General features: G+C 56.6%; 1 protein-coding gene across 5 annotated transcripts; it reads left to right on the forward strand.

Moving 5' to 3' along the window:
- The first annotated feature begins 1,536 nt into the window (after positions 1-1,536).
- Positions 1,537-26,598, forward strand: MTSS2 (MTSS I-BAR domain containing 2). Of its 5 annotated transcripts, XM_071084903.1 has the most exons (15): positions 1,606-1,695; positions 3,346-3,511; positions 6,412-6,473; positions 6,585-6,658; positions 7,397-7,481; positions 7,567-7,658; positions 7,762-7,836; positions 9,059-9,216; positions 9,568-9,675; positions 10,497-10,594; positions 13,132-13,354; positions 22,280-22,354; positions 22,723-22,899; positions 23,056-23,221; positions 23,370-26,598. In XM_071084903.1, the coding sequence occupies exons 2-15, from the start codon at positions 3,473-3,475 to the stop codon at positions 24,125-24,127; spliced, it is 2,190 nt and encodes a 729-aa protein (XP_070941004.1). In that variant the 5' UTR covers positions 1,606-1,695; positions 3,346-3,472; the 3' UTR covers positions 24,128-26,598. The 5 variants fall into 5 exon arrangements, with proteins under 5 accessions (XP_011755842.2, XP_011755847.2, XP_070941005.1 ...); XM_011757540.2 differs by lacking the exon at positions 3,346-3,511 and having other exon boundaries at positions 1,537-1,695; XM_011757545.2 differs by lacking the exon at positions 3,346-3,511 and having other exon boundaries at positions 1,537-1,695; positions 13,228-13,354.
- The last annotated feature ends 434 nt before the right edge of the window (positions 26,599-27,032 follow it).

Here is a 27,032-nt window from a genome sequence, read left to right on the forward strand (position 1 = left end):
CAGTTGCCCGGGGTCCTCCCCCTCTGTCCTGGAGATCGGGGCTCATGATGGCCCCAGGAAGTACTGGCTGTCCCAGGGCCTGGTACCTGCACTCACCTGAATGGAGTCATGGGCCTAGAGCCTAGGTCCCCACCTCTGGAACCCACACCCTCCTAGAGCGCACCACGCACCGCCTGCCCTGGAATCCTGAACCCTGCCTTCCCCAAGCCCCTCATCTGCCTTTCTCATCCTGACTCCCTGGGGCAATGGGAGTTCCCCACTGGGGAGATGGGAGCTGAGCCCCAGGAGTTCCTGGATGAAAGGGCAATGCACACTGCAGAACACTGCAGATCACTGCGCAAGGGGAGGAAAGGCCCAGAGCAGTCCAGGGAGGGGCAGGTGCCCCAACCACTGCTTCAGCTGAAAGAGCCCCTCCTCACCCGCAGGGGTACCACCTGCCCCCAGGCTTTGGGAACCCTGAGCTTGGTCTCCAAATGAGCTTGTAATTGGCTCCCTGCCGCCCATGGAGTAGGGGAAAAGGAGCTTATGCCTGTTCTTCCCCCCAGAGTGTGCCCCCCCACCATCATGCTGCCCCCCAGGATGGGTTTCCCTGCCTGGAGTGTCCAGGACAGGCTGCACTTGACATTGCTACCCCATGCACGTGTGTGCATCACACCCACCGTGGACTCAGGCAACAGAGACCAAGGACAGCCCAGCTCTGCTCTGCTGGTCCGAAATGAGCCCCCACCCGCGAGGACGGAGGTTGTCCAGGGCCCAGGAGACCACCACTGCCCCCCAAAAGCCCAGCCTCGGGCACCCCATCTGGGTGGCATCGGCACCACTTGGAAAAGGAGCCAAGAAACTTGGAAGGGTCCGAACTTAAGGAGGAAGGTCTGTGCATGCGATGAAACGTCTTAAGGCGGGCGGTCCCACGATACCCCGCGCCCTGTTCTGTGCAGTGTATCCCATTCAGCCGATACACCGACCAAATCCCGCCACTGTATCCACTGCCCGTCTTTAGAAGCGCGGGAAGGCCCCCGCCCCAGGCCAAAGGCCGGAAGGCGTCGTGGAGCGCCTACCCAGGGGCTGAGAGCCACCCGTCCCACTCCCGAGTGGGCAGGGCTGGCCCCGCCCCAGCACCGCCCCCCGACCCGCGGTGGCGCCCGAGCCCGTCGGCCCCGCTCGCCGGACCAGTCTGGCAGCGCCCGAGCTCGGATTTCAAAGCCCTGGTTTCTGGCCGTGAATGGGCCTGCGCCCGCGCGGCCGTTCCCACAGCCCCCTCCCGCGCGGCCCGCCCTCCTTCCCTCCCTCCCCCCCCCGCGGTCCTCCCTCCGCCGCGCCCACGTGACGCCCGATCCTCGGCGGCTCGGATTACCGCCGCCGTCAGTCCGCGCGCCGAGGCTGCGCCGCTAGCTGCCCGCGCCGCGCCCCCCGCGCCGCCCGCCAGCCCCGCTGCGACATGGCCCGCGCCGCCCGCCGGAGGCCCGCGACCCCGGAGCGCGGCGCGGCCGGCCGCTGAGCGCGGCCTGGAGGCGGGAGGCCCGGCCCGGCCTCGGAGCGAGCGCCCGCGCGGCCCGGCCCCCTCCCCTGCGCGGCTCCCTGCGCTCCGTGCGCCCCGCCGCCGCCGCGGCCCGGCCCGGCCCGAGCATGGAGACGGCCGAGAAGGAGTGCGGCGCCCTGGGCGGGCTCTTCCAGGCCATTGTCAACGACATGAAGGTAACCGGGGCGCGGCGGGGCCGCGGCGCGCGGCGGCGGGTGCGGGTCCCCCCGGGGACGCGTGGCGGCGGGTGGCCGAGCCCCGTGTGGCCGCGCGCCGCGGTGTCTGTGTGTCCTTGTCTGAGCGCGTCCTGCCAGGGTCTGCTGGGCGCCCGTGTCTCCGGGTGCCCGTCTGGGGGTGTGGGTGCTCATGTGTCGGGGTGTCCGTGCGGTGCCCGCGGTGGCCCCGTGGGGTCCTGACCCAAGCTTGTGCACACGCAGGCTCCCTGCGCCCCAGACCGCCAAACCATGAATGGGATTTGGATCCAGGACCGACTCTAGGGCCCTTTAACGAGTCTGGGGTCTTGCCGACCTCCGCCCCCTTCCACCACCATGTTCCCCAAAGGCCCCGGAGCCCAGACAATGCTGTCACCGCCAAAGCAGGAAAAAATAATAAAGCGGAGAACCGTTAACTCCTTCCCCGCCGACCTGGGCCTCTTCGCCCGACCCTGAGACTGCCTCCCCCAGCCCCGCCCCACCCCCACAACCCCAGGAAGCTCCAGGACTCCAAGGTCCCCGGGCTGAATGTCCCTGCATCCCAAGGATAGGCCTGGATCATCACCTTGGGAGGAGGCGGGATGAAGGTTGGGGTTGGTGGAGCAACCCCAAGGGAGCGCTTTTCCTACTCCATTACCACCTTGGACTCTCAGCTCCGAGCTCCCCCTCTCTCCCAGGATTGCCTAAGGTCAGGCTGGAGCTGGCCACCCATTCATTCCTCACCCCACCAGGTGGGGAAACTGGGGCCTGGGAATGGCTCAAGGTCATTAAGGAGACTGTTGGACCCTTCCCCTGACCTCAGCCCCCATTTTTTCTCCTGGGAAAATTAGTGGGCTCCTCTCCCCAGACAAGGCCAGGGTTTGGCAGGGCTGCCCTACGCTGACTAGGCAGAGAGGGCCCAGCTCCAGTGATAGGGTGGGGACCAGGAACCAGCATTCCTGCCCTCCTGCCCTGCCCCCTTTCTTTAGCCTAGGATGAAGGGGCAGGATTTGGGGGCTGGGAGGAGAACGGGAAAGAACGATGCACCCCACAGGATCTCCCAAGGACCCCCACCGCCACACCCCAGCGCACACTCTCCAAGTGCACAACACAGAATCCCACCAGGCCATGGGTGGGGATGACACCACCCAGCACAGTGCTGCTAGGACAGGCCCCGTAAGGGGTGGGGGTTGCTGGCAGGTTGGAGGTCTAGGCTCCTGGTGCTGCCAGGACAACAGCCCCAGGGACAGCTGCCAAATCTCTGCCCCTGGAAGAGGCCTGAAGCCAGCCTGGCCTGGGACTACCCAGTTAGCGGCTTGTAGATGCCCCCCATACCCTGCCCCTTATGGTGCGCTCCCCCTGGGACCCCCATCTCTTGCAACTGTACATCCAGGCCCCTCCACTGGCCCCCAGCAGTCTCCGTCTGCCCTGTGGACATCACAGCCCTGGCCCCAGGATCCTGTTCTGGGACTGGCAATACAGACCACCCTCCCCTGTCCGATCCCAGAGCTGGCTGAGGATGGGCCTTCCCGCACCCCACCACCCACCACCACTGGCAGCCTCATAGCAACCACTGCAGAGAGCAGCAGATTTTGCTCGTAGAAGTGGACCAGGACTGTCTCTCTCCCTCTCCAGCCAATTTGCAAGGAGCTTTGGGATGAGACAGAAGGAAGTGGGCCCAGATCATAGCAGGAGGTTCAAGTAAGACACCAGGCATGATTTGCTGACATGTGGAGGCAAAACAGAAGACGCTTCACTTGGGATGATGCCAAGGACAGATATGCCCCTACCTATGACACAGGCACGTGTTCAGGGGCCATGACCGGGGCAGAGAAGGGGACGAGGCCACCTGGAGGCTGATCACCTGGATTTGGGGGGCAGCTTCTGGATTTTCCCCTGGGTGGCCTGAGCAGCAGGGCCTCCGTAGAAGAAGGGCGGCCATCAGCAGCCAGGTTGAGGAGACTGAGCTTGCCCCATGAGGCCACCCCACAGTGAGTCCACAGACCCCACAGAAGCCCTCCCCTGGGCCTCTGGGAGACCCTGACGTTGAACTGAGCGGGGGCCGAGGTCAGATGCCCACTGGTGTCAGGCTGTCCACTGAAACCCAGAGAGGGGCAGGGACTTGCCCAAGGTCATAGGCCTGGGCATGGCACCTTCAGCAAAGTGAATGGGGCCTCCACCCAGTGCTGGCCCAGCCAGAAAATGGGGTCATACTCTTCGCCCACCCCTCAAGAGTGGAGAGTGTCACCTGGACACGTAGGCCTGGCCAGGCCTCTGCTAGGGGCCCCTGCAGAGGGCAGGGCTTGCATAGTGTCAGCTGGTGTGAACTGAGCACTTACGGCCTGCTGGGCGCTGCACGGAGTGCTGGCTGGGCAGCGCCTGCTTCAGTCTCCACACTGACCCAGTGGGGCAGGTGCCCTTCCTCTCCTGATTTTACAGGTGAAGAAACAGGCTCAGACAGGGGGCCCTTGCCCAGGGGCACCTGGAAAGCCCAGTCCCTGGGATTGGAGGCTGGATTGCTCACCCACACTGCACATCTGAACCACAGCCGCTGCCGGGACAGAGACAGAGCGTCGTCCTCCCTGTCCGTTGGGCGCCTCTAGTGACGAGCCCTCCACCTCCCCACTCCAGAGCCGCCACTGTGCTTGGGGCAGAACTGGGTGTCTCTCGCACCCCAGCAGTCGCCGCCGCCTCTGCAGCCTTGGCGCTCAGTCTTGTCTCCCTGCTTTGTAAGGGAGTGCCTCCACCTGGTGTGCAGTGACTAGGCAGACATGGGATCAGGTCCTGACCCTGCCACCCGGTGGCCGTGGGCAAATAAGTTAACCTCTACGGGCCTCTGTTTCCTCATTGGTGAAATGGGGGCAGTCATGGTATTCATCTCATGGGGCTGTTGGGAAGGTTTGCCTGGGCCTGTCCCAGGTGAAGGCTGGGGATGCTGTTCCTGGGGCGCTGGCTGCTGGAGCCCTGTCTCTTATTTTTAATCAGTGAAATTGACCTGTCCGTGAAGAGGCGGATATAAACAAATAAGACGTATGTTCCTTGTCTCTGGGGTCCTTTATGTGGTTGCCGTGGGGAGGGCGGCAGGTCCAGGTCCTTAGAGACTGAGGCATCTAGGTCCATCTGCTAAGGGGATATGGCCTGGCCTCCCCTGCACCCCATCTTGTCCCCTCCCCATGGGGACAGCCTTTAATCTCTGCGACTGCTCGAGGGCTGCTCAGGGGCTAAGAAGGTTCCTGGGTGCCAGGATAGCTGGCTCTGGACCCCCCTCCACCTCTAGCAACTTCTCTGCTCCCTAAAGGGAGGTCTTAGCAAGGTTTCAAGGCTGGGTGGGGGTGGGGGTCCAGGCAGTGGCAGAGTGCCCCCTTTTAGAAGACCCCCTAGGGGTACCCCAGGCATGGGTGGCATGAGTCCATTCCTCGGGATGGCTGGGAACAGCTTCCCAGGCCCCTTCACCCTGAGCTGTGCCCGTTTGGGAATAGCCCACCCACAGCTTCCCCACTCTTGCTTCGACCTCTGTGGACTTTGCAAATATTTGCTTTCTCTGGACACTGGTTTGGTTGGGCTGGGAGGGGAGGGAGATTCTGAGGCCCCCTAAGCTGCCCTGTCTCCTTCCCACCCCTTCAAGCTCTCCTAGCCTGGCAGGGCAAGCCCTAGCCTGCTCCTGGGTTGCAGCTGGGCAGAGCCTCCCTCTGAGGCCCTGAGGGCCAGGGTCTCCTCTTTCCCCTTTCCTCAGGAAGAGCCCCAGCCTCCAGTGCCCATCCTACATGGAGGGGAGGTCAGAAGCCCCTGTGGGCCGGGGCTTGGCTGGCCCAGGGCTGCCTGTCAAGGAGCAAGACCTCCACAGGGCCCTTGGGCCAGGGCTGAGGTTTCTCCAGGACCCCGGGGCATGCGTTAACCAGAAAAGCCCCATAATCAGATTGGACAACTGGTCGCCAGGAGCCCGACCTCCCTATTGGGAAACCCCCTTCCAACTTGGAGCCTTGGGCCAGGCTGGGATAAAGGCCACACTGTTTCCCCAGGAGGGGAGGGGAGCAGGGGGTGGAGAAAGGTGGCTCTGTTGGCCGCACAAGGCCCCATTCAGCCCAGGGCCTGGTTGTCCCGGGCAGGCTAGCTGGGCCCTGCAGCAGCCACAGTCTCCTCGGCCCTGGGAGCCACGGCTGCTGGCCTGGGATGGCAGCTTGCAGGACACAGGGCGGGGGCCCCGGAGGCCCCAGTCTACACCTGGCGTGCCTTCAGCCCTGCCACCTCCTACCCTCCACACTGTGCCTCTGCCCCTGGTGGGCAGGTCAGTGCCACTGTCCTAGGCACATGTTTGGGAGACACGATGCCTCTCATTGGGCTCAGCCCAGATCCCCTGCCAGGTGCCTGGGAAACTCCGAGGGGACAGGACTTGCCACTTCCTGCTCCGTTTCCCCTGAGGGAGATGTGGGCCCCCTGTAGCCTGTAGGGTGGACGTCCTGACATCAGGGAGGGAGGGCTTAGCAAAGGCACCCATTCCTAGGGACAGGCTTTCCTCATGCTGATGGCTCTGTCCTTGGTCCTCTGCCCTCCGAGAGGACCCAGAGCCTCCCTCTCCATGGGGCAGGGCTGCTGTGTCAGAAACTGCCCTGAGTCTGGACAGAGCATGTGAGGAGCCTGGCCCAGGTCCAGCCCTGCAGCCGCCCCACAAGAAGCTCACTTTCTCTCCCATCTGCCCGGCAGAGCTCCTACCCCATCTGGGAGGACTTCAACTCCAAGGCCACAAAGCTGCATTCCCAGCTGAGGTGAGTTGTCCCAGGGCATCCCAGCAGGGGAGAGGCCGGCAGAGACCCCCCACCCCCGACCATCCGTGCTGTTGTCCTTCTGACCATCTGTGTCGTTGCCCCTCTCCCCAGGACCACCGTGCTGGCTGCTGTGGCCTTCTTGGATGCCTTCCAGAAAGTGGCTGACATGGCTACCAACACCCGAGGTGGGGAGGCATGTGGCTGGAGGTTGGGGGTACCCCAGGGTGGGCCTGGAGGCTGGAAAGGCAGAGTAAGGGATGGGCCAAGGAAAGTACGCCAAGCCCAGAACCTTGAGTTCTGCTCCTTAATGGAATGGGCTGGTTGTGGAGAGTGAGCCCCTCGTCACAAGAGGCATGCAAGCAGGAGTGGGTGAGTAGTGACAGGAGTGTTCCCTGGGGATTCCCTTCTTGCTGTGGCTGTTCATGTGACCCCAACCCCCCCCAGCACAGAGATTCTTCTTAGGGCTTCTTCCCACCTATGCCCGCCGTCCTTGTAAGAGCACGCAGGGTCAGGTGAGCGCGCCGTTGGGCTTGGCGCCTCCTCCGCCCTCTGGTCCGAGTGGCAGAGACCTGGGGCTCCTGCTCCTTCGGGTCCTGGGCGTGCTCATACTCCCGTGCCTGCATCTGGGCACACCTGGAGGGTCGTTTGGCCGGCTCCTGAAACAGTCTTTGGCGCTGGCCTCTCCCAACTGGGGGAGAGGGGAGGCCGCCGCAGGAGGCTGGCACGGCGGGGATGGCGGAGGAAGAGCTGGTGGAGATGGAGGAGGCCCCGAATCCCCCAGGGCCCAAAGGACAGCGGCTCGGCGGGGGCGGGGCGCGGGCTGCGGGCTCAGCCTGCGCGGCCGGGGCGCCCCCTCCTGGCCCGAGGCCGGGACTGCGCAGGCCCCGGCGGGGCCCCTTCCCACGCCGCGCTTGCCTCACCAGGGGCCACAAGGGACATCGGCTCGGCGCTCACGCGCATGTGCATGCGCCACCGCAGCATCGAGACCAAGCTGCGGCAGTTCACCAAGTGAGTGGGCGCCGCAGGGGGGCGGGGCGACGGGGCGTCGCGGGGGAGCCCAGCCCTGACCTGCACTCCCTCCCACCCTCCGCAGCGCGCTGCTGGAGAGCCTCATCAACCCGCTGCAGGAGCGCATCGAGGACTGGAAGAAGGCGGCCAACCAGCTGGACAAGGACCACGCGAAAGGTGAAGGCGGTGCGGGGCCGGGCTTCCCACCCCCCACTCCGCAGCTTCCCACCCCCTACTCCGCAGGAACCCCATTAGAGCGCTCCCCTCTCTCCCTCTGCAGAGTACAAACGAGCCCGGCATGAGATCAAAAAGAAGTCGTCGGACACGCTCAAGCTGCAAAAGAAGGCGCGCAAAGGTAGTGCCCGGCATGGCCCCCCAGCCACAGCCCCACGGCCCCGCTCCACAGCCCCGCCGCCCTGTGGGGCCCCCTAAAGCTTTCATCCTGGCCAGAGGGGCGCTGTCCCCGACACAGGACCCTCCAACCTGTTGGGTGGGACAGAGGGAGTCGCCCTGCCCCCCAAACCTGGTCCAGAACCTCCCTAGGGGAGGCAGCAGGAGGCCCAGGCACCCCCGCCCCAGGAGTGGCTCTGTCCATCCGGCGTCTTTCACACATTCTTTCTTTCTCTGTCTCTCCTCCTCTCCTCCCACATCCTTCCTGTAGAGCTACTTGGTAAGTCAAATGTCGGTCCCTCCAGCTGCTCCTCCCGTCCTTGTTGCATTTGTCTGTCTCCCCCAGCTCAGGGCCATTGGAAGGAACCTCTCCAGGCCAAGGAGAAGCGAGGAAGGCGGTCGGTCCACGAGGGGGGGGCCTGGGGCACAGTCCCCCTGGGACCCCTGGGGGCCCTGGCCAGGGATGAGTCCAGGGCCACTGCTGGGTCAGTCTGCCAGGCCAGGAGGGGTCGGCCAGGGCGAGGTGCAGGCCACAGGCCCTGGCTGCCCCACCCCCACCAGGCTGGCCTGCGTGCTTACCTGTCACCTCCCCACCTGCCATCTCATCATCTCCTCTGCATCATCCTCTCGCCTCTCTCTTTCTTGCTGCTTCTTGTGTCGCTGTTGCTGTCTGTGTGCTCTGCTCCCTGAGCTGAGTGGGAACCCACACAGACCCCTTCCCTGCCTCTAAGGCCCAGCCCTAGCTCTCCTGGACCCCGCCCCTCCATGGCCTGACCTGCAGCTGAGCCCCACACTCTCCCTTGTCCCGCTTCTGCCCCACCTCCCTGGACCTTGTGAGGTGAGGGGCACCATGCCGGGACAGTGAGGGTACCCCAGGTGGAGGCCAGGGAGGCTCCGTGTTGGCAGAGCTCCTGGGCATCAAGAGCCTCCATGGAGATGCCCCGATCCGGAGTGGCTTTGCAGCTTTGGCCTCTTTCTTGTGCGTGTGTCTGGCCTCTCTTCCTGCTTTGGTGGGACTAGCCCTTCCACAAGCCCCAGAGTCCTCACTGCCCTCCCCAGTCCCATGGCCCCAGGGCAGCACCCAGCCCAACGGCCGAGAGATGCCACCACCAGGGTCTGAGCCCATTCGTGGGTGTGGCAAGCCAGGCTGGCATCCCCAGCAAGGCCTCTCCTCCCCACCCCTCCAGGGAAAGGAGACCTGCAGCCCCAGCTGGACAGTGCCCTGCAGGACGTCAACGACATGTACCTGCTGCTGGAGGAGACGGAGAAGCAGGCCGTGCGCCGGGCGCTGATTGAGGAGCGGGGCCGCTTCTGCACGTTCATCACCTTCCTGCAGCCTGTGGTGGTGGGACTCCTGGGGACTCAGACCCCAGAGGGGTGGGCTGGGCCCAGGGTTGACCTTCTGACCTCCAAGAAGGGTCACTTCTCAACAGTCCCTGGCTGGGGGCATCAAGGCCACATGCTCCTGGCCCAAAGGCAGGTCTCATAGCTCACCATACACTGATTTGGTCTGGACAGACCATCATACCAGCCATCTGGGCTGTGTGGGCCCTGCCTGCACCAGCCCCGAGCAGCACTGGTTAGCGAGGAAGGGTGAGAGAGGAGAGGCCCGACAAGGCCTGCTGCTTCTCCAGGGCGGGTGGGCAGGTGGGCAGGTGGGCGACAGGGCCGCAGGTCTGACTCGCTGCTTCCTCAGAACGGAGAGCTGACCATGCTGGGAGAGATCACCCACCTGCAGGGCATCATCGACGACTTGGTGGTGCTGACGGCGGAACCCCACAAACTGCCTCCCGCCAGCGAGCAGGTGTGGGAGCCCTCGGGCCAAGGGCCAGGGGCAGGGAGGAGATGGGCTGCCCTAGGTTGGGAGCAGTAGAGGGGAAAAGAGGATGGCATTTGGGGGAGGCAGCTAGGGGCATAAGACCAGACCCCTTCTAACACCCACTGCAGGCCATCCCGGAGCACCTGCCGGGGTTGGGGAGGGTCTGCCCTGGCCAGCAGCATTCTCAGACTCAGAGTAGATGGGTGAAGTCCTGGATCCATGGAGCCAGGCCCAGAGTCTGCCTGCCCTGCTCCACCTGGGCAGACTACCTGCCGAACCTGGAGATGCCCCACCTCCCTTCATGCCCAGAAACCCCATCCCCTCCCCTAGACCCAGGCATACCTGGCCACCCCACCCCAACCCTGTTCCCACTGCACTCAGACCAGTCCTGCCCCACAGCCTGCGGGCAGCACGCTCCGGGGGCACTTGTTGCATGCCCAGCATCTGCCAAGTTATCTCAGGGTATCTTCCACTCTAAGACAGGAACAGGTGGCCCCGATTCACAGGAGAAAGCAAACTCAGGGAGGCGCAGGAGCAACCTGCACCCCATGGTGTCGGGGTCACTCGCCCAGCCCAGGCTGGGCTCGGAATCTGTACTCAGTGTGTGTGAGCTGAAGGGGCTCTAAGAAGGCTGTGTCCCCCGGTGTCTCCCTGCTCCCCACATTAGGAGAAGCCGGGGGGAGGGGGCTTCAGACTCCTGGGTCTTCTCCTGGGGAGAAGACCCAACTGGGAAGAGAGTGGGGGCCTCTGGCCCTACTAGCTCTGAGGAGCTGCCTCCAGTGACCCCCATCCATGTCCCTGTCCAGGTAATCAAAGACCTAAAGGGCTCGGACTACAGCTGGTCCTACCAGACCCCACCCTCATCACCCAGCAGCTCCAGCTCCCGGAAGTCCAGCATGTGCAGGTCAGTGGAGGTGGGGTTCCCAGGGGTGTGGGGGGCGGTATCCCAAGAGGAAATGGGGATGTTCCCAGCAAAGCTGCATCAGAAATTGCTTCAGGGCCTCAAAATTCACAACTTTTACATCATCTGAGGAATTTGCATATGTAGAGGGAAAATGTGCCCTGTCATCCCAAGACTGCTACTGGCACAGGCGTTTGTTGGCAGGATAGAGAGCAGGGGCGGTACCTGCTTCATTTATGGAGCATCTACTATGTGCCAGGTGCTGTGCTAATTGCTTTATGCATTTTTTCTCATTGAATCCTACCACTGCTGTATCAGGTATGGTGTTATCTCCATTTCACAGAAGGGAAAACTGACGCATGAAGTCCCAGCATTTAACCACTGGACTCTGCCAGGCCCAGCACCATGTGGGGTCATAGTAAGAGTCAAAGATCAGGGAGAGATAGGAAGGCTTCTAGAAACATGTACTGGGGCCACAAGGTATAGGACACTCCAGCCTAGCTGGCTCCTAAGAGCTGGTTCCCATGGAGGCAGCTGCCACATCTGGAGCCTTGGCCCAGGCTGGCCCCGGGAGCCTCACAGAGCTGGGGAGAGGCCAAGGATCTTGCAGTCACTAGCCAGGCTCAGGATCAGGGCCTTTCCTTGGTCGGGCACTGGGACTGGGTTTGGAGGAGACATTGATGGTTCAGGGTTCCTTGGGTGGGAAGGGCAGTAAACACAGAGTGAAGTGCTGGTGGGGGTCCCCCTTTACCAGGCACCCCTATCCCCAGAATCACTGGCTGGACATCCAGAGCTTGTGAGAAGCCAGGCACAGCAATCAGCTACTACCTCAGAGAGAAGCTCTGCAGACCCTGCGTGGGTGGCCGTCCCGCAGTGAAGGGGCTGATTGCAGGGGACAGCCATGAGCAGAGGCTGGGAGGCTTCAGGGTCATGCTTAGAGAGAAGGCAACTTTCATTGCCAGGAACACCATCCAAGGGTTGAATTGCTGTGCTGAGGGTGTGAGCCATGGAGGGCTGGACACCCCTTGAGGGAGTGGAGAGGGCGAGAGTGATGGTGGGTGCAGGATCCACCTGGAAGGTGACCTCTGTACCCGGACACACCGTCACCATATGCTAGACATCCAGTTAGGACTGGATGGCAAATACCAGATTTTCAGAAGGTGGTTTAGAAATGATTGGACTCGCTGCGGGCAGTCGCTCATGCCTGTAATCCTAGCACTTCGGGAGGCCGAGGCTAACATGGCGAAACCCCGTCTCTACTAAAAAATACAAAATAATTAGCCAGGCGTGGTGGCGGGCGCCTGTAGTCCCAACGACTCGGGAGGCTGAGGCAGGAGAATGGCGTCAACTCGGGAGGCAGAGCTTGGAGTGAGCCGAGATTGCGCCACTGCACTCCAGCCTGGGTGACAGAGCGAGACTCCGTCTCAAAAAAAAAAAAAAGAAGTGATCAGACTTGTGTCTGGTTCTAATTGTTTGATGCCCAGTGACTCAGTTTCCCCATCATAAAACTATTTTTTTTTTAATGGTGGTCATCAGTGATAAAGATATATTCTTTAGGATATAAGAATCTAGATTAAGATCTTTGGTGAAACCAATAGGTTTTTTGGTGGGTTTTTTGGGTTTTGTTGTGTTGTGAGACAGGGTCTCGCTCTGTCACCCAGGCTGGAGTGCAGTGGCACAATCATGGCTCACTGTGGCCTCGACCTCTGTGGTTCAAGTGATTCTCCTACCTCAGTTTCCCAAATAGCTGGGACTACAGGTGTGCACTACCATGCCTGGCTAATTTTCATATTTTTTGTAGAGATGGGGTCTCACCATATTGCCCAGGCTGGTCTCAAATTCCTGGACTCAAGCAATCCACCCACCTCAGCTTCCCAAAGTGCTGGGACAGGTGTGAGCCACCACACCCAGACAATACAACTGTTTCTTGTTTCTTTTCTTTTTTTTTTTTTTTCAAGACAGAGCCTTGCTCTGTCTCCCAGGCTGGAGTGCAGTGGCGTAATCTTGGTTCACTGCAACCTCCACCTCCCAGGTTCAAGTGATTCTCATGCCTCAACCTCCCAGGTAGCTGGGATTACAGGCGTACGCCACCATGCCTGGCTAACTTTTGCATTTTTAGTAGCAATGGGGTTTCACTGTGTTCTCCAGGCTGGTCTTGAACCCCTGTCCTCAAATGATCCGCCCACCTTGGTGTCCCAAAGTTCTGGGATTACAGATATGAGCCACTGTGCTCGGCCTGGACAGCTGTTCTTAGTGGCAGAATAGGAGGCAGAGAGGTCGCCTGACCCTGGGCATTCCCTGACCACAGCTCCCCTCAGCACTGGGGCTTGGGGGTACCCTGCTCTGGCACTCCCCTTCCACACTGTCCCAGAACACAGCTCCTCTGTAGCACCTGGGTCTCAGGACCTCCTAGTCTGACATTGTCTTTTCCTTCCTTTGCCCCTCACCTCTTTCCCCACCCTCGTCTGTCAACCTCCCCGAAACGCACACCCCTCTGTCTCCCTGTCTGGCTACTGTGCCCTCTTCCTTCACTCCCCTAGTGCCCCCAGCAGCAGTAGCAGTGCCAAGGGTGGCGGAGCCCCATGGCCTGGGGGTGCCCAAACATACTCACCCAGTTCCACCTGTCGCTACCGCAGCCTGGCGCAGCCAGCCACCGCCACCACTCGCCTCTCCAGCGTTTCCTCCCATGACTCTGGCTTCGTCTCCCAGGATGCCACCTACTCCAAGCCCCCCTCGCCTATGCCTTCAGACATCACCAGCCAGGTGAGGGGGCGTTAGAAGGATCAATCAGGGTGGGGTACAGCAGCCTTATGCCAGCATCAGGCAAGCCACATGTGGGGCTACTATAGCTGTTTAGACTGGCCTGAAGGCCCCCAAGGCCTTTATTCTGTTCAGTATTTATATTATCATTTTTTATCTCTGCTTTTAAATTCACATATCTTTATATTTTTAATGAGTCTCTTGTAAGCAGTATAATGCCTAGATTTTCTTTTTTTATCCAATCTGACAACCTCTATCTTTTAATTGGCATTTTTAGCACCTTTGTATATATTATGAATACTGACATATTTAGACTTCTGGCTTTCTTCTTTCTGTTTGTCCTGAATTCTTGTCTCTACCCTTGCCTTTGTTTTTTCTTTTCTCTTATTTCCCCTCTACTGAATTGTAAGTTATGTACTATCTCTTTTCTTTTATAGATTACCTTGAAATCTTAACATGCATACTTAACAAAGTCAGAACCACACCTCCTGAATAATTCAAGGCTCTTAATATATATATATTTTACTTGTCACCCACTCTCTCTCAAACTTACAAGCTATATTATTTTCTCTTTTTTTATAGTACCCACAAATGACATTTTTCTTCTTCATTTCTTTATTTTATACATACAGTACTTGTTTAGATTTACCCATATGTTAATACACATGTCTTGTCATTTTTTCCTCGCATCTCAAATCCTCCAAAGCTTACTTTCTTTCTTTCTGAAGTAAAGAACATCTTTTAGAAGTTCTTTTAGAATAGATCTGTAGTTGTAAACTCTCGGGTTTTGTTTATCTGAAACATGTTTTCTTTTGTCCTCCTTCTTGAAAGTTCGTTTGGCCAGGAGCACTATTCTGGGGTGAGCGTTGTCTTCCATCCACACTGTGAAGGTAGATAGTTTTCCGCTGTGTTCTGGCTTCCACCATTGGTTGGAAGGTCAGCTGTCAGTCACTGATGCTTCTTTTTGAGGAATCTGAGTCTTTCTCTGGACACTTTTAGGCCTTCTCTTTAGTTGTGCTACAATGTGTCTACAATGTAGATTTATTTTGATTTAACCTCTCTTGGTTTGTATCATGTCTTTCATTTGTTCTGGAAATTTTCAGTCATTATCTCGTTTTGTTTTGTTTTGTTTTGTTTTGTTTTGTTTTGTTTTGAGACAGGGTCTCACTCTGTCACCCAGGCTGGAGCACAGTGGCATGATCTTGGCTCACTGCAACCTCCTCCTCCCAGGCTCAAGCGATCCTCCCACCTCACCCTCCCAAGCAGCTGGTACTATAGGCATGCGCCACCATGCCCAGCTAATTTTTGTATTTTTAGTAGAGACTACATTTTGCCATGTTGCCCAGGCTGGTCTTGAACTCCTGGGCTCAAGGGATCTGCCTGCCTCGGCCTCCCAAAGTGCTGGGATTACAGGTGTGAGCAACCGCGCCCAGCCAGTCATTATCTCTTTACTTCCACTTTGATTCTTTCTATTCTCTCCTGCTGGGATTCCAGTTGGATGCATGTCCAGCCCTCTCTTTCTATCTTATGCATCTCTTAGCTCATATTTTCTATCTCCTTTTTTCTCCAGATATATTCTGGATCATTTCTTCAGTTTTATCTTACAATCGACTTTTTCTCCTTTTTGCTATTTAACCTACCCACTGAGGCTTTTTTGTTTCGGGTTTTTTTTTAACTTTTTATTTTGAAATCATTTTAGACTTGTAGAAAAGTTGTAAAATGTGTAGAGTTCCCATATACTCTTCCCAGAGTCTCCCCAATGTTGACATCTTACTTTACATAACCATCAAAAACGTTTTTAAAACCAAGAAATTAACACTGGTATAATACTAAGTAATCTACAGTCTTCTTTCTATTTTTGCCAGTTTTCCCTCTCCTGGTCCAGGGGTCCATGACCCGATTCAGGACCCTACATAATGTTCCTGGGTTTTTTTTTTTTTTCTTTTCTTTTCTTTTTGAGACAGAGTTTCGCTCTTGTCACCCAGGCTGGAGTGCAGTGGTGCAATCTTGGCTCACTGCAACCTCTGCCTCATGGGTTCAAGCGATTCTTCTGCCTCAGCCTCCCAAGTAGCTGGGATTACAGGCATGCGCCACCACACCCAGCTAATTTTTTCTGTTTAGTAGAGACGGGGTTTCACCGTGTTGGTCAGGCTGGTCTCGAATTCCTGACCTCAGGTGATCTGCCCACTTCAGCCTCCCAAAGCGCTGGGATTACAGACATGAGCCACTGCTCCCGGCTAGGACCCTACATAGTGTTTCGTGTTGGTGTCACCTCAGTTTCTCCAGCTCATGACAGTTTCTCACACCTGTCCCTCCTTGTTTTTCATGACTTTGATACTTTTGAAGAATATCAGTCAGATGTTTTGTAGGATGCCTCTGAATCTGGCTTTGTCTGATGTCTTTTCATTCAGAATTAGAAGTCGTACAGTTTTGGCAAGAGTACCACAGAAGCGCGGCTGTCCCCTTCTTGGTGCATCCTAAATGCTGCACAATGTCACTGTGCTGTGTGACTGGTGATGTTCACCTTGATCCTTGGTTAAGGTGGTGTATGCCAAGTTTCTCCACTGGAGAGTCATTATTTCCGCCTTTTTAATTAATGGAATATACTGTGAAGGGATACTTTTGAGATGATGAAAATCTCCTGCTTCTCCTTGTACTTTTGCTCACTAGTTTTGGCATCCACTGATGATCTTGCTTGTTAAAATAGGTGACTTTCTATTTCCGTCATTTCTCCTATATTTTTTAATTGAGATTCTACTATAAAAAGATCTGTCCCTTCTCCCCCATTTATTTATATATTCAATTTTTAATTTCTATCAATATGGGCTCATAAATATTTCTTTTATTCTACGGGTTATAACCCATCACCATTGAGTCTTTCAGGAACTTTTTTTTTTCCTTTTGAGACAGACTCTTGCTCCATTGTCCAGGCTGGAGTGCAATGGTGCGATCTTGGCTCGCTGCAACCTCCTCCTCCCGGGTTCAAGCCATTCCCCTGCCTCCGCCTCCCAAGTAGCTGGGATTACAGGTGTGTGCCACCACGCCCAGCTAATTTTTGTATTTTTAGTAGAGGCGGGGTTCTGCCATTTTGACCAGCCTGGTCTGGAACTCCTAATCTCAAGTGATCCACCCATGTCAGCCTCCCAAGTGCTGGGATTACAGGCATGACCTGCCACACCTGGCCAAGGAACTTGTTTATCGAGGTATTCTAAACACACCAAGAACAAGAATATAAGCAGGATAACCACCACTCCTGAAGCCACCAGTGCTCACTTAAGTCACTACACACCCAAGGGTAACCACTGTCCTACTTTTGACTTTTTTTTTTTTTTTTTGAGACAGGATCTCACTCTGTCACCCAGGCTCAAGCAGTCTTCCTGCCTCAGCCTCCCAAGTAGCTGGGACTACGGGTGTGCACCATCATGCCCGGCTAATTTTTATATTTTTTATTTTATAGAGATGGGGGTCTCACTATGTTTCCTAGGCTGGTCTTGAACTCCTGCCTTCAAGCAATCCATCCACTTCAGCTTCCCAAATCACTGGGATTTCAGGCGTGAGCCACAGTGCCTGGCCTAGTTTTGCCCTTTTTATCCTTTCTATGTGTTATACTTGGAATCATATAGTATGTATCCTTTATGTCTGGCTTCTTTTTGCTCAGTTATGTTGATGAGATTCATCCATGTTTTAGGTGGAGATATAGATCTTGCGCATTGCTATATGGCATTCTATTGTGTGAATACATAATTAACCCTTTTGATGGACATTTGCATAGTTTCCAGTTTTTTGGCTATGATGCTGCTAATAGTGCTGCTGTGAACATTCTAGTATGCGGTTCTGTGGGGCACATTCCTAGGAGCAGAATTGCATAGTCATGGGATATGCACATCTTCAGATTTGATAGGTACTACCAAACAGTGAACCAAAGTGCTCATACGAATTTACCCTCCTGTTAGCAAGATTAGGACAGTGTTTTGTGTTTTGTTTTGTTTTGTTTTGGAGACAGTCTCATTCCCAGGCTGGAGTACAGTGGTGCAATTTCAGCTCACTGCAGCCTCCACCCTTGGGGTTCAAGTGATTCTCCTGCCTCAGACTCCTGAGTAGTTGGGATTACAGGTGCATGCCACTACACCTGGCTAATTTTTGTATTTTTAGTAGAGATGGGGTTTTGCCATGTTGGCCAAGCAGGTCTCAAACGCCTGACCTCAGGCAGTCCACCCGCTTCCGCCTTCCAAAGTGCTGGAATTACAGGCATGAGCCACCATACCTGGCCAAGATTATGACAGTTCATTGCTGTTCCACATCCTCACCAGCCCTTGACATTTTATCTTGATTTCATTTTAGCCATTCTGGTGGGGGATAGTAATAGTAATTCCCTGTATATTTTATTTGCATTTCTCTAATGCTGTTGAGATTGAACACCTTTTCATACTTTTTTTTGTTTGTTGGTTTGATTTATGAAACAGAGTCTCGCTCTGTCACCCAGACTGGAGTGCAGTGGCACAATCTTGGCTCACTCTAACCTCTGCCTCCCAGGCTCAGGCAATTCTCCTGCCTCAGGCTTCCGAGTAGCTGGGATTACAGGCGTATGCCACCACACCTGGCTAATTTTTGTATTTTTAGTAGAGACGGGGTTTCACCATGTTGGCCAGGCTGGTCTTGAACTCCTGACCTCAGGTTATCTGCTCGCCTTGGCTTCCCAAAGTGCTGGGATTACAGGCGTGAGCTACCGCACCCAGCCTTCATACTTTTTTTTAAGAGATAGGGTCTTGCTATGTTGCCCAGGCTGGCCTCATACTCTTGAGCTTAAGCAATCTTCCTACCTCAGCTTCCTGAATAGCTGAGACTACAGATGTGTGCCATTGAACCCAGCTACCTTTTCATACCCTTAAAGACCATTAGAATATTTCCTTTCATGAGGGACCTTTTTAAATCGTTTGCCCATTTTTCTACTGCATTATCTGTCTTCTTCTTACCAATTTATAGAACTTTTTGATATTGCAGATAAAGTTCCTAATTGGATCTCTTCTCTCCTTCTATGGGTACATTTTTATTCTCTTAATGGGGGTCTTTTAATGACCAGAAGTTCTTAGTTTTAAAATAGTCCAGTTTATCCATTTTTAAATTGTTAGTGCTATTTGTGTCCTGCTTGAGATATTTTTGCCTACTGCAAGGTCACAAAGATGTTTTCCTCTAAAAAGCCTTTTGGTTTTGCCCTTTTCCTTTAGATCTGCAGCTCATCTGGAATTGAGTGTGTGTGTGTGTGTTTGTGTGCGCATGCGCGTGCGCACGTGTGTGTGGTGTGAGGTAGGGGTCATTTTTTTCACATGGATATCCAATTGACCCAGGACAGTGTATTGAAAAAAAAGAAAAATATGTCTTAGTCAATTTGGACTGCCGTAACAAAATACCATAACCTGGGTGGCTTAGACTTCAGAAATGTAGTGCTCACAGCTTTGGAGGCTGGAAGGCCAGGATCAACACACCAGCAGATTCGGTGTCTGGTGAGGACCCGCTTTCTGGTTCATAGATGTCACCTTCTTGCTGTGTCCTCAGTGTTGGAAGGGGCAAACTAGGTCCCTCAAACCTCTTTTATAAGATCCCTTTCATGAGGGCTCCACCCTCATGATCTAACCACCTCTCAGTACCTCATCTTGGGGGTTAAGATTTGAACAGAGGAATTTGGGGGAGACATAGACATTTGGAGCATAGCATCTTCTTTTCCTCAGTGCACAGCAGTGCTGCCTTCATCATCAGTCAGGTATCTGTAGGTGTGTGGTTATTTCTGGACTTGGCACTCTGTCCTACTTGTTGATTTCTCTGCCTTATATCAATGCCACACCATCTTAATTATTGTAACTTCATAAAAAGTCTTTTTTTTTTTTGAGACAGTCTCACTCTGTCCCCCAGGCTGGAGAGTGCAGAGGTGCAATCTTGGCTCACTGAAACCTCTGTTCCCACGCTTAAGCAATTCTCATCCCTCAGCCTCCTGAGTAGCTGGGATTACATGTGCACCACCACACCCAGCTAATTTTTTGAATTTTTTGTATTGGGGTTTTGCCATGTTAGCCAGGCTGGTCTCAAACTCCTAATCTCAAGCAATCCACCCACCTCAGCCTCCCAAAGTGCTGGGATTATAGGCGTGAGCCACTGTGCCCAGCCAAACTTTATAGAAAATCTTGATATCTGATCATGGAAGTCCCCTAGCTTGGTTATTTTTTTGGTACCATTTTGTCTTTTTTCAGCCCTTTGCATTTCCATGTAACTTTTAGGATCAGCTTGTCAGTTTCCACCAAAAGAAGAAAAGAAAAAAAGCTCCTGGGATTTGAATGGAATTGTAGATATATCTCTCCGTTTGTTTAGGCTTTACTTCCTCTCAATAATGTTTTGTAGGGGTTTTTGGTTTTCGGGTTTTTTTCTGAGGCAGAGTCTCACTCTGTCACCCAGGCTGGAGTGCAGTGGTGCAATCTCAGCTCATTGCAACCTCAGCCTCCTGGGTGCCTCAGCCTCCCGAGTAGCTGGGATTACAGACATGCACCACCATGCCAGACTAATTTTTGTATTTTTAGTAGAGACGAGGTTTCACCTTGTTGGCCAGGCTGGTCTCAAACTCCTGGCCTCATGTGATCCTCCCGTCTTGGCCTCCCAAAGCGCTGGGATTACAGGCGTGAGCCACCATGCCCAGCTTGTTTTGTGGTTTTTGTGTAAAGATCTAGCATATCTGTCATTGGAATTTTTTCCCTATGTATTCAGTGTTTATTGACGTTATTGTAAATTACATTAGTGTTTTAGGGTGGTTTTGTTTTGTTTTCCTGTTAGCTGCTAGTATTTAGAAATGCAATTGATCTTTTTCTGACTTTGTTCCAATAACCTTGTTAAAAGGTTAATCCTACGTTGATTCTAATAACTTGTAGATTCTTTTTAATATTCTACATATACTATTATGTCACTTGTAAATAGTGATCTTTTTTTTTTTTTTTTTTGTGAGACACAGTCTTGCTCTGTCACCCACACTGGAGTGCTAGAGTTCAATGGTGAGATCACAGCTCACTGCAGTCTTGAATTCCTAGGCTCAAGATATCCTCCTGCTTCAGCTTCCTGTGTAGCTGGGACCACAGGCATGTGCCAGCACACCTGGCTAACTTTTATTTTTCATAAAGACAGGGGTCTCACTATGTTAGGCTGGTCTCGAACTCCTGGGTTCAAGTGATCCTTATATATCAGCCTCCCAAAGTGCTGGGATTACAGGTATGAGCCACCACACTTGGCCTTCTTTCTTTTCTTTCCAATCCATTTGTTTTTTATTTCTTTTTCTTGCTTTATTGCACTAGCCAAGATTTCCAGTGCTGAACAGGAGTGATGACAGTGGGCATCCTTGTCTTTCTCCCAATCTCAGAGGGAAAAGTATCAGTGCATTTGTAGATATTCTTTATCAGAGCAGCTTCCTTTTTAGAAGCTTGTGTCTTTGTTTGTTTTTTCATGAGCAAGTGTTGAACTTTTTATCTGAGTTTTCCAAATACTTTTTCCATTGAGTTTTTTACTTTAACCCTCATATTGCCAAAAGTCTGCATTTGTTATTTCCTCTGAATTCTCACAGGTGGTGCCTGGTTTCCTTTTATTTTGGTGATCTTGGTTCATTCGAATCTGCAGGAAATCTGGGGATCTAAATCCAGAATGATTCAGAGAGCTGGAGGAAGGGGGCTGCCCTGGCTTAACTTGGCTCATTCCCAGGCCAACACCTCACCGTGCTCCATGTCCCCACTGCTGCCACCCTTAGTATCTCTTTTCCCCCTTACTGGCCACATCCAGGCCCGTCAGCAGTGAGTCCTGTGGTCAGTCTTCGAAATGCACAGGGCTGGGCTATCGGGTGGGTCAGCACCCATCGTGTGCACTCTGGGCTGCTGTGTCCTGCTGCAGATGAAGCTGGCGTCTGCCCCAGGGAACCCTGCTCATCACACGTGCTCAGGAGTTCGTGGGCCTGTGTCTACCCTGCTTTTTTCTTTATTCTTTGTAGTTGTTTAGGAAGGGAGGGCGTCCCAGGACACCTAGTCCACCCCACTGCCCAGAGCAGGCGTGTCACTTTCATACTTCAGTCCACTTTAAAACAGGCTTCCCCCACCCCATTATACGGAAGCAGTTCTCCTCAGAGTCTCCATAGACACCCTGTGCCCCAAGCGGACAGCCCCATCCAGCAGCATCAGCACAGCCACCCCCTTCTCCACAGAGCAGGCTCTCCTGATTCCTGGGGCATCGCCTGCTCATGGTTCTCCTACTTCTCCGGCCACTCCCTGTCGCTCTCCTTTACGGGACTCTCTTCTTCCTCCCAACTGCTGCGCATCAGCAGCCGCGGGCCTGGCCGTTCAATCTTGTCTAACTGCACTCGCTGCCTGGTGGCCTCATCCTACCCCAAGATCGCTGCACTGATGGCTCCAACCCCAACTTCTCCCTGCACTCAGCTTGTGAATACGACGGCCCTCATTGCATCCTTGCAGAGACCTCAGAGGCAGCTCAGCTCAGTGCTCAGCGTGGCACCTGGGGCTTCACACTTCCCCCGTGTCCTGTCTGAGAAAACTGTGACACCATCAACCCAACTGCTCAGACCAAACACCCAGCTGCCACCCTTAGTATCTCTTTTCCCCCTTATTGGCCACATCCAGGCTGTCAGCAGTGAATTCTGCGGTCAGTCTTCGAAATGCGCAGGGCTGGGCTGTCGGGTGCATCAGCGCCCATCGCGTGCGCTCTGGGCTGCTGTGTCCTGCTGCAGATGCTCAGCGGCTGTGGCCCTGGGGTAGGGGGGTGGGCGCTGGGCAAGGTGCTGAATTGAACCGCCCCCTTGCATGCCAGCTCTGTGACCAAAACTGTTCTCTCCTCTCCTCCTCGCTGCCCGCCGGCCCCTCTGTCTGCAACCGCCTGCTGGCCTCTGCATGGCAGAAGTCCTCCAGCTCTGCATCCTCTGAGGCCTCGGAAACCTGCCAGTCCGTTAGCGAGTGCAGCTCCCCCACCTCGGTCAGTGCTCCCAGCCCGGGCCCAGGATAGTCACCAGCTGCTCCTCCTATCCGTGCCCTCTCCACCTGGTGCCACTACCACACAGAGGGCCTGGGTTCAGCCAGGGGTGTGTGCACACAGCACCTGTCCCCAAGAGACAAGCCGCCTGGCCACCTCCTACAGTCACTGCCCACACAGCCACATCTTACCCCTGGGCCTGGTGGGACTGAGGGGCCACGGTCACACTCCATGTTCTGCCCTTGGCTGTGACTGTGAACCAGAGGCCCTTCATAGCCCTGGACACCATGAGCCTCAGCCACAGTGAGGGGCCCCCGGGCTGTAGATGGTAGGGCCAAGGGTCCCCCTGACCTGCCACACCCTCCCTGCAGGACTGGTCCAAGGTTGGCTCCCACGAGCAGCCCTCAGGCGCCACTCTGCAACGGAGGAAGGACCGAGTGGAGCTCCTGAGAGACACAGAGCCAGGCCCTGCCAGTGGGGGCACCCTGGGCCCCAGTGGGGAAGAGGCACCACGACCCCGGATGTCCCCTGCCACCATCGCGGCCAAGGTAGGCCGGCCAGGGTCCCCCTTCACTCCCAGGTTAGTCCCAGGAGGCCCAGCCAGTGGCCTCAGGGCCAGCTCCAACCACCTGGCAGGGCTGCCTGGAGTTTGGGCAGAGGGGATTGGGGGCACAAGGCTTCAGCCTGCACTTTCCCACCCTCAGCACAGCGAGGAGGTGTCCCCCGCAGCCAGTGACCTGGCCATGGTGCTGACGCGCGGCCTGAGCCTGGAGCACCAGAAGAGCAGCCGGGACTCGCTGCAGTACTCCAGCGGCTACAGCACGCAGACCACCACGCCCTCCTGCTCTGAGGACACCATTCCCTCCCAAGGCAGGCCTGCGGGGCTGGGGTGGGACCAGGGATGGCTGGGACCTCGCCATCCAGGAGGGCCCCGTCCTTCCCCCTCCGTGCTCACCCTGGTGGGCTGGGGGCAAGGAACCACCTGGGACCCCGGCCTTACTGCGTCCCATGCCCCCAGGCTCCGACTACGACTGCTACTCTGTGAATGGGGATGCAGACAGCGAGGGCCCGCCTGAGTTTGACAAGTCATCCACCATCCCGCGCAACAGCAACATCGCCCAGAACTACCGCCGCCTGATCCAGACCAAGCGCCCAGCCTCCACTGCTGGGCTGCCCACCGCCACTGGCCTGCCCTCGGGCGCACCCCCTGGCGTGGCCACCATCCGCCGCACGCCCTCCACCAAGCCTACCGTGCGCCGCGCCCTGTCCAGCGCTGGCCCCATCCCCATCCGGCCGCCCATCGTCCCTGTGAAGACGCCCACGGTGCCCGACTCACCCGGCTACATGGGGCCCACACGGGCGGGCAGCGAGGAGTGCGTCTTCTACACCGACGAGACCGCCTCACCCCTGGCACCGGACCTTGCCAAGGCCTCCCCAAAGAGGCTCAGCCTGCCCAACACAGCCTGGGGCAGCCCATCCCCAGAGGCAGCCGGGTACCCCGGGGCAGGTGCCGAGGACGAGCAGCAGCAGCTGGCGGCCAACCGGCACAGTCTGGTGGAGAAGCTGGGAGAGCTGGTGGCGGGTGCCCACGCACTGGGCGAGGGCCAGTTCCCCTTCCCCACTGCTCTGTCGGCCACCCCCACGGAGGAGACACCCACCCCGCCCCCAGCCGCCACCAGCGACCCCCCGGCCGAAGACATGCTGGTGGCCATCCGGCGTGGGGTCCGGCTCCGCAGGACCGTCACCAACGACAGGTCGGCGCCCCGCATCTTATGATGGCGCCACCCTCCCCATCCTCTCAGGCCCCAGTGCGAGCAGGTGGCCTGGTCTGAGAGCCGCAGGCACTCAAAGCAAAGGCCCAGCCAGGAGAGAGGACAGAACCAGGGCAGAGGCCATGCCACTTTACAGAAAGACACACCTCACTTGGATTCCAGCATTTAAACGGGAAGTGACTTCTTAGCAAGCCTGGCCGGGACGGAGCCTGCAGGCCTGGGCCTGGTTCGGGGTCTGTTTTATGCTCTTCTGTCCCTCCTCTTCCTCCTCTCGGGCCCTGCCTGCCTCTTCCATACCCGTGAGCACCAGGGCCAGGGCCCCGCCCACAGCAGAGGGGCCGGGCTGGCCTCCCTCTCACCATCCCGGCCTCTCCCAGGGCTGGTCCTGCCTCAGCTCCTCCTGGAATGCTGGCCCCCTCTCCCCTGCCTGAGCCCCCCTCCTCCCCTCTTGCCTTCTCTCTGCCTCTCCCAGGCCTCTCTCTCCGGGAAGCAGAGCGGCTGTGGAGGGCAGGTGCGCGCTGGGCTGGATGTCTGCTGGGGGCTGGGGGCCAGGGCAGCAGGTTGGAGTTGGGCAGCCAGGCCCTCCCGTGTGGGAAGGGAGTTCCAGGGCCCACGCCGAGTCTCAGGGAGGAAACCAGGGGCTGCCTGGGGAGTCCCGGGGGCCCTGTGGTGGCTCCCGCCCCTCGCCTCCCCGACCCCGTGAGGCTGGCTGGAGGGGGCCAGGGCAGTTCCTTGGAAACTAGGGCAGCAGGGTTAGGAGGCCGGAGGCCCTAGGGTCACCGGCCAGCCACACAGGCACCGTTTTCAGATGTTCACTTCTCATTGGGTACATCAATCCTTTAACTTTGGGGTCACAGTTTCAGCCACTTTTGGAAGGAGGGGACTGGAGCAGTAGGAGGTGTGGGGTCATTTTATGAATATAATAAAATGGAGCTGGCTGTGGACGAGGACTGTGTGTGGGGGTGAGGGGATGATACAGGGTGGGTGTCTGGGAGCACCTGGGGGACAGCCCCCACCCCCGTGGCCTGGTGGTCCTATGGCAGGAGGAGAAGCAGGGGACTTGGCTCCCCCAGAGTCCTGGGAAAGCTACTGTTCTCTCTGGCGTCTTGAGCGTAGCCAAAATAGGGTTGGGAGGCTCCCGGCCTGTCTGCTGTGGTCTGAGCCAGCTGCAAGCCCAGGTAGGGGAGCGAGTCTGGGAAGATTGGCTTTGACTCTCTGTTGCCAGAGGAGATGCCATCCCAGGACGGCCCCCACTGTAGTCCAGGCTTGCGCTGGCAGCGGGGGCAGGGGGAGGGGCAAAGCTGCCCCCACCCCACGCACCAAGTCACGCCAAGTCTCAGCAGGTAAAAGCACGTGAGCCTAAGGCAAGCGGAGGAAGTCCTGGTGGCCCCGCAGGTCAGGAGGGAAAGCAGGGCTCGGAGGGCATCGTGGCCCCAGGGCAGGGTCCTACCTGGGGGTCAGGAGCACCTTGGTCTTGATGGAGTGGAGCTGGGTCTGAGCCTCCCAGGCTTGAGCTCCTGGAAGTTGTTGTGCGGTGAGTTGGGGCCCCGGCAGGGCAGCTCCTGGGTAAGTCTGGGCACCAAGCAGGCCCTGATGTGCACGGAGTCTCATCAGAGAGAGCTGATGGAGAATGGTCCCTGTAAGTAAGTCACTAGGTCCAACAACTGCCTGGCCGAGCACTCAACCCGTGGAGCTCGGGCCAACATCAGGGCCCCTGTTTTAGGGGCCAGGAGAGCAGGTGACCAGTGTGGGGAGTCGTGGGTGGAATTTCTGCCGCACATTCTCCCCAGGGCTGCAGGGGTCTGCTGAGGCAGGGTGGTGGAGCAGGATTCAGGATGTGGTGGGAATAGTGTGAGGGGCAGTGGGTGGGCAGGCCTGGGCTTCAGAGGTCCTGATGGGAAAGGAGGCAGGGGCTTCCCAGAGAGGGGGGCTCGTGTGGCACAGCCCCCACCAACTCCGCCGTGCCCCTCCCCTGCAAGCCCCGGGGGCTGTACATACTCTACCCCATCCCCTCGTCCATCCTGAGACCACCCCTGCCGCCCTTGCGTCGACGTAGCGACCACCTCGTAGGCCCACCCACCTCGGGATCCGAGCCAACCATCCCACATCACAAACTTTGGTTTGGGGGACTTTACGTTTGTTTAATTTCTCATTTTGTACAGAGAAATATTCTTTTCAAAAGCGTCTTTTGACTGAAGTAACTTTCCTGGTGCTGTTGTTAACTCATTCCTTTTCTTAATTTATTCCCCCACCCCAGGCAGCCCTCCTGGTTCCTACTCACCCTTCCCCCCCTCCCCTACCCTCCATCCCATACGAACCATTTTGTTTCTTTTCTTTCTGTCAGATTTTGGAAAAATTCTCCTCTCCTCCCCGCCCCCTCCACACCATCCTCTCCCTGATTTAAATAGTCACTGCTACAAGTAACAGATGCACTGTGAAGATTCCAGTATTAATAAAGGTGTACTGTAATTAACACCCCTGCCTCTGCCTGGCTGCTTTCCCGCCCCATCCCCACACCTCACCTTTCCTACCCCAGATGCCAGCTGCAGGGGGCCAGGCTGGGGGCTCCCGGAGGATCTCAGATCTCCATGTGGGGGCCAGGGCCAGACCTGGGTCTCTGAAATGCCCCACAGGTGTCCCTGCTAGGGGCTGCCTGGGGGCAGCCAGATGGAGGGAGGGAGGGAGGGAGGGAGGATGGCAAGGGTCAAGGCGAGGGGATCAGCCCAACACCGCCTCCCCCAACCCAGGCTTACAGAGGCCCCTGGGCTAGGCAGATCCAGAACTCCATCCCTGGCATCCTTCTCATTCCACATCCCTTGGGCAGGCTCCATCCACTCCGAATCCACACCCTCAGCCCCGCCCCCATTGACTTCCTGCGCTTGGCCACCTCCCATCCCCTCCAGGTTCAC

The sequence above is a fragment of the Macaca nemestrina genome, chromosome 18 (genome assembly GCF_043159975.1).
Source record: "Macaca nemestrina isolate mMacNem1 chromosome 18, mMacNem.hap1, whole genome shotgun sequence".
Lineage (NCBI taxonomy): Eukaryota > Metazoa > Chordata > Mammalia > Primates > Cercopithecidae > Macaca > Macaca nemestrina.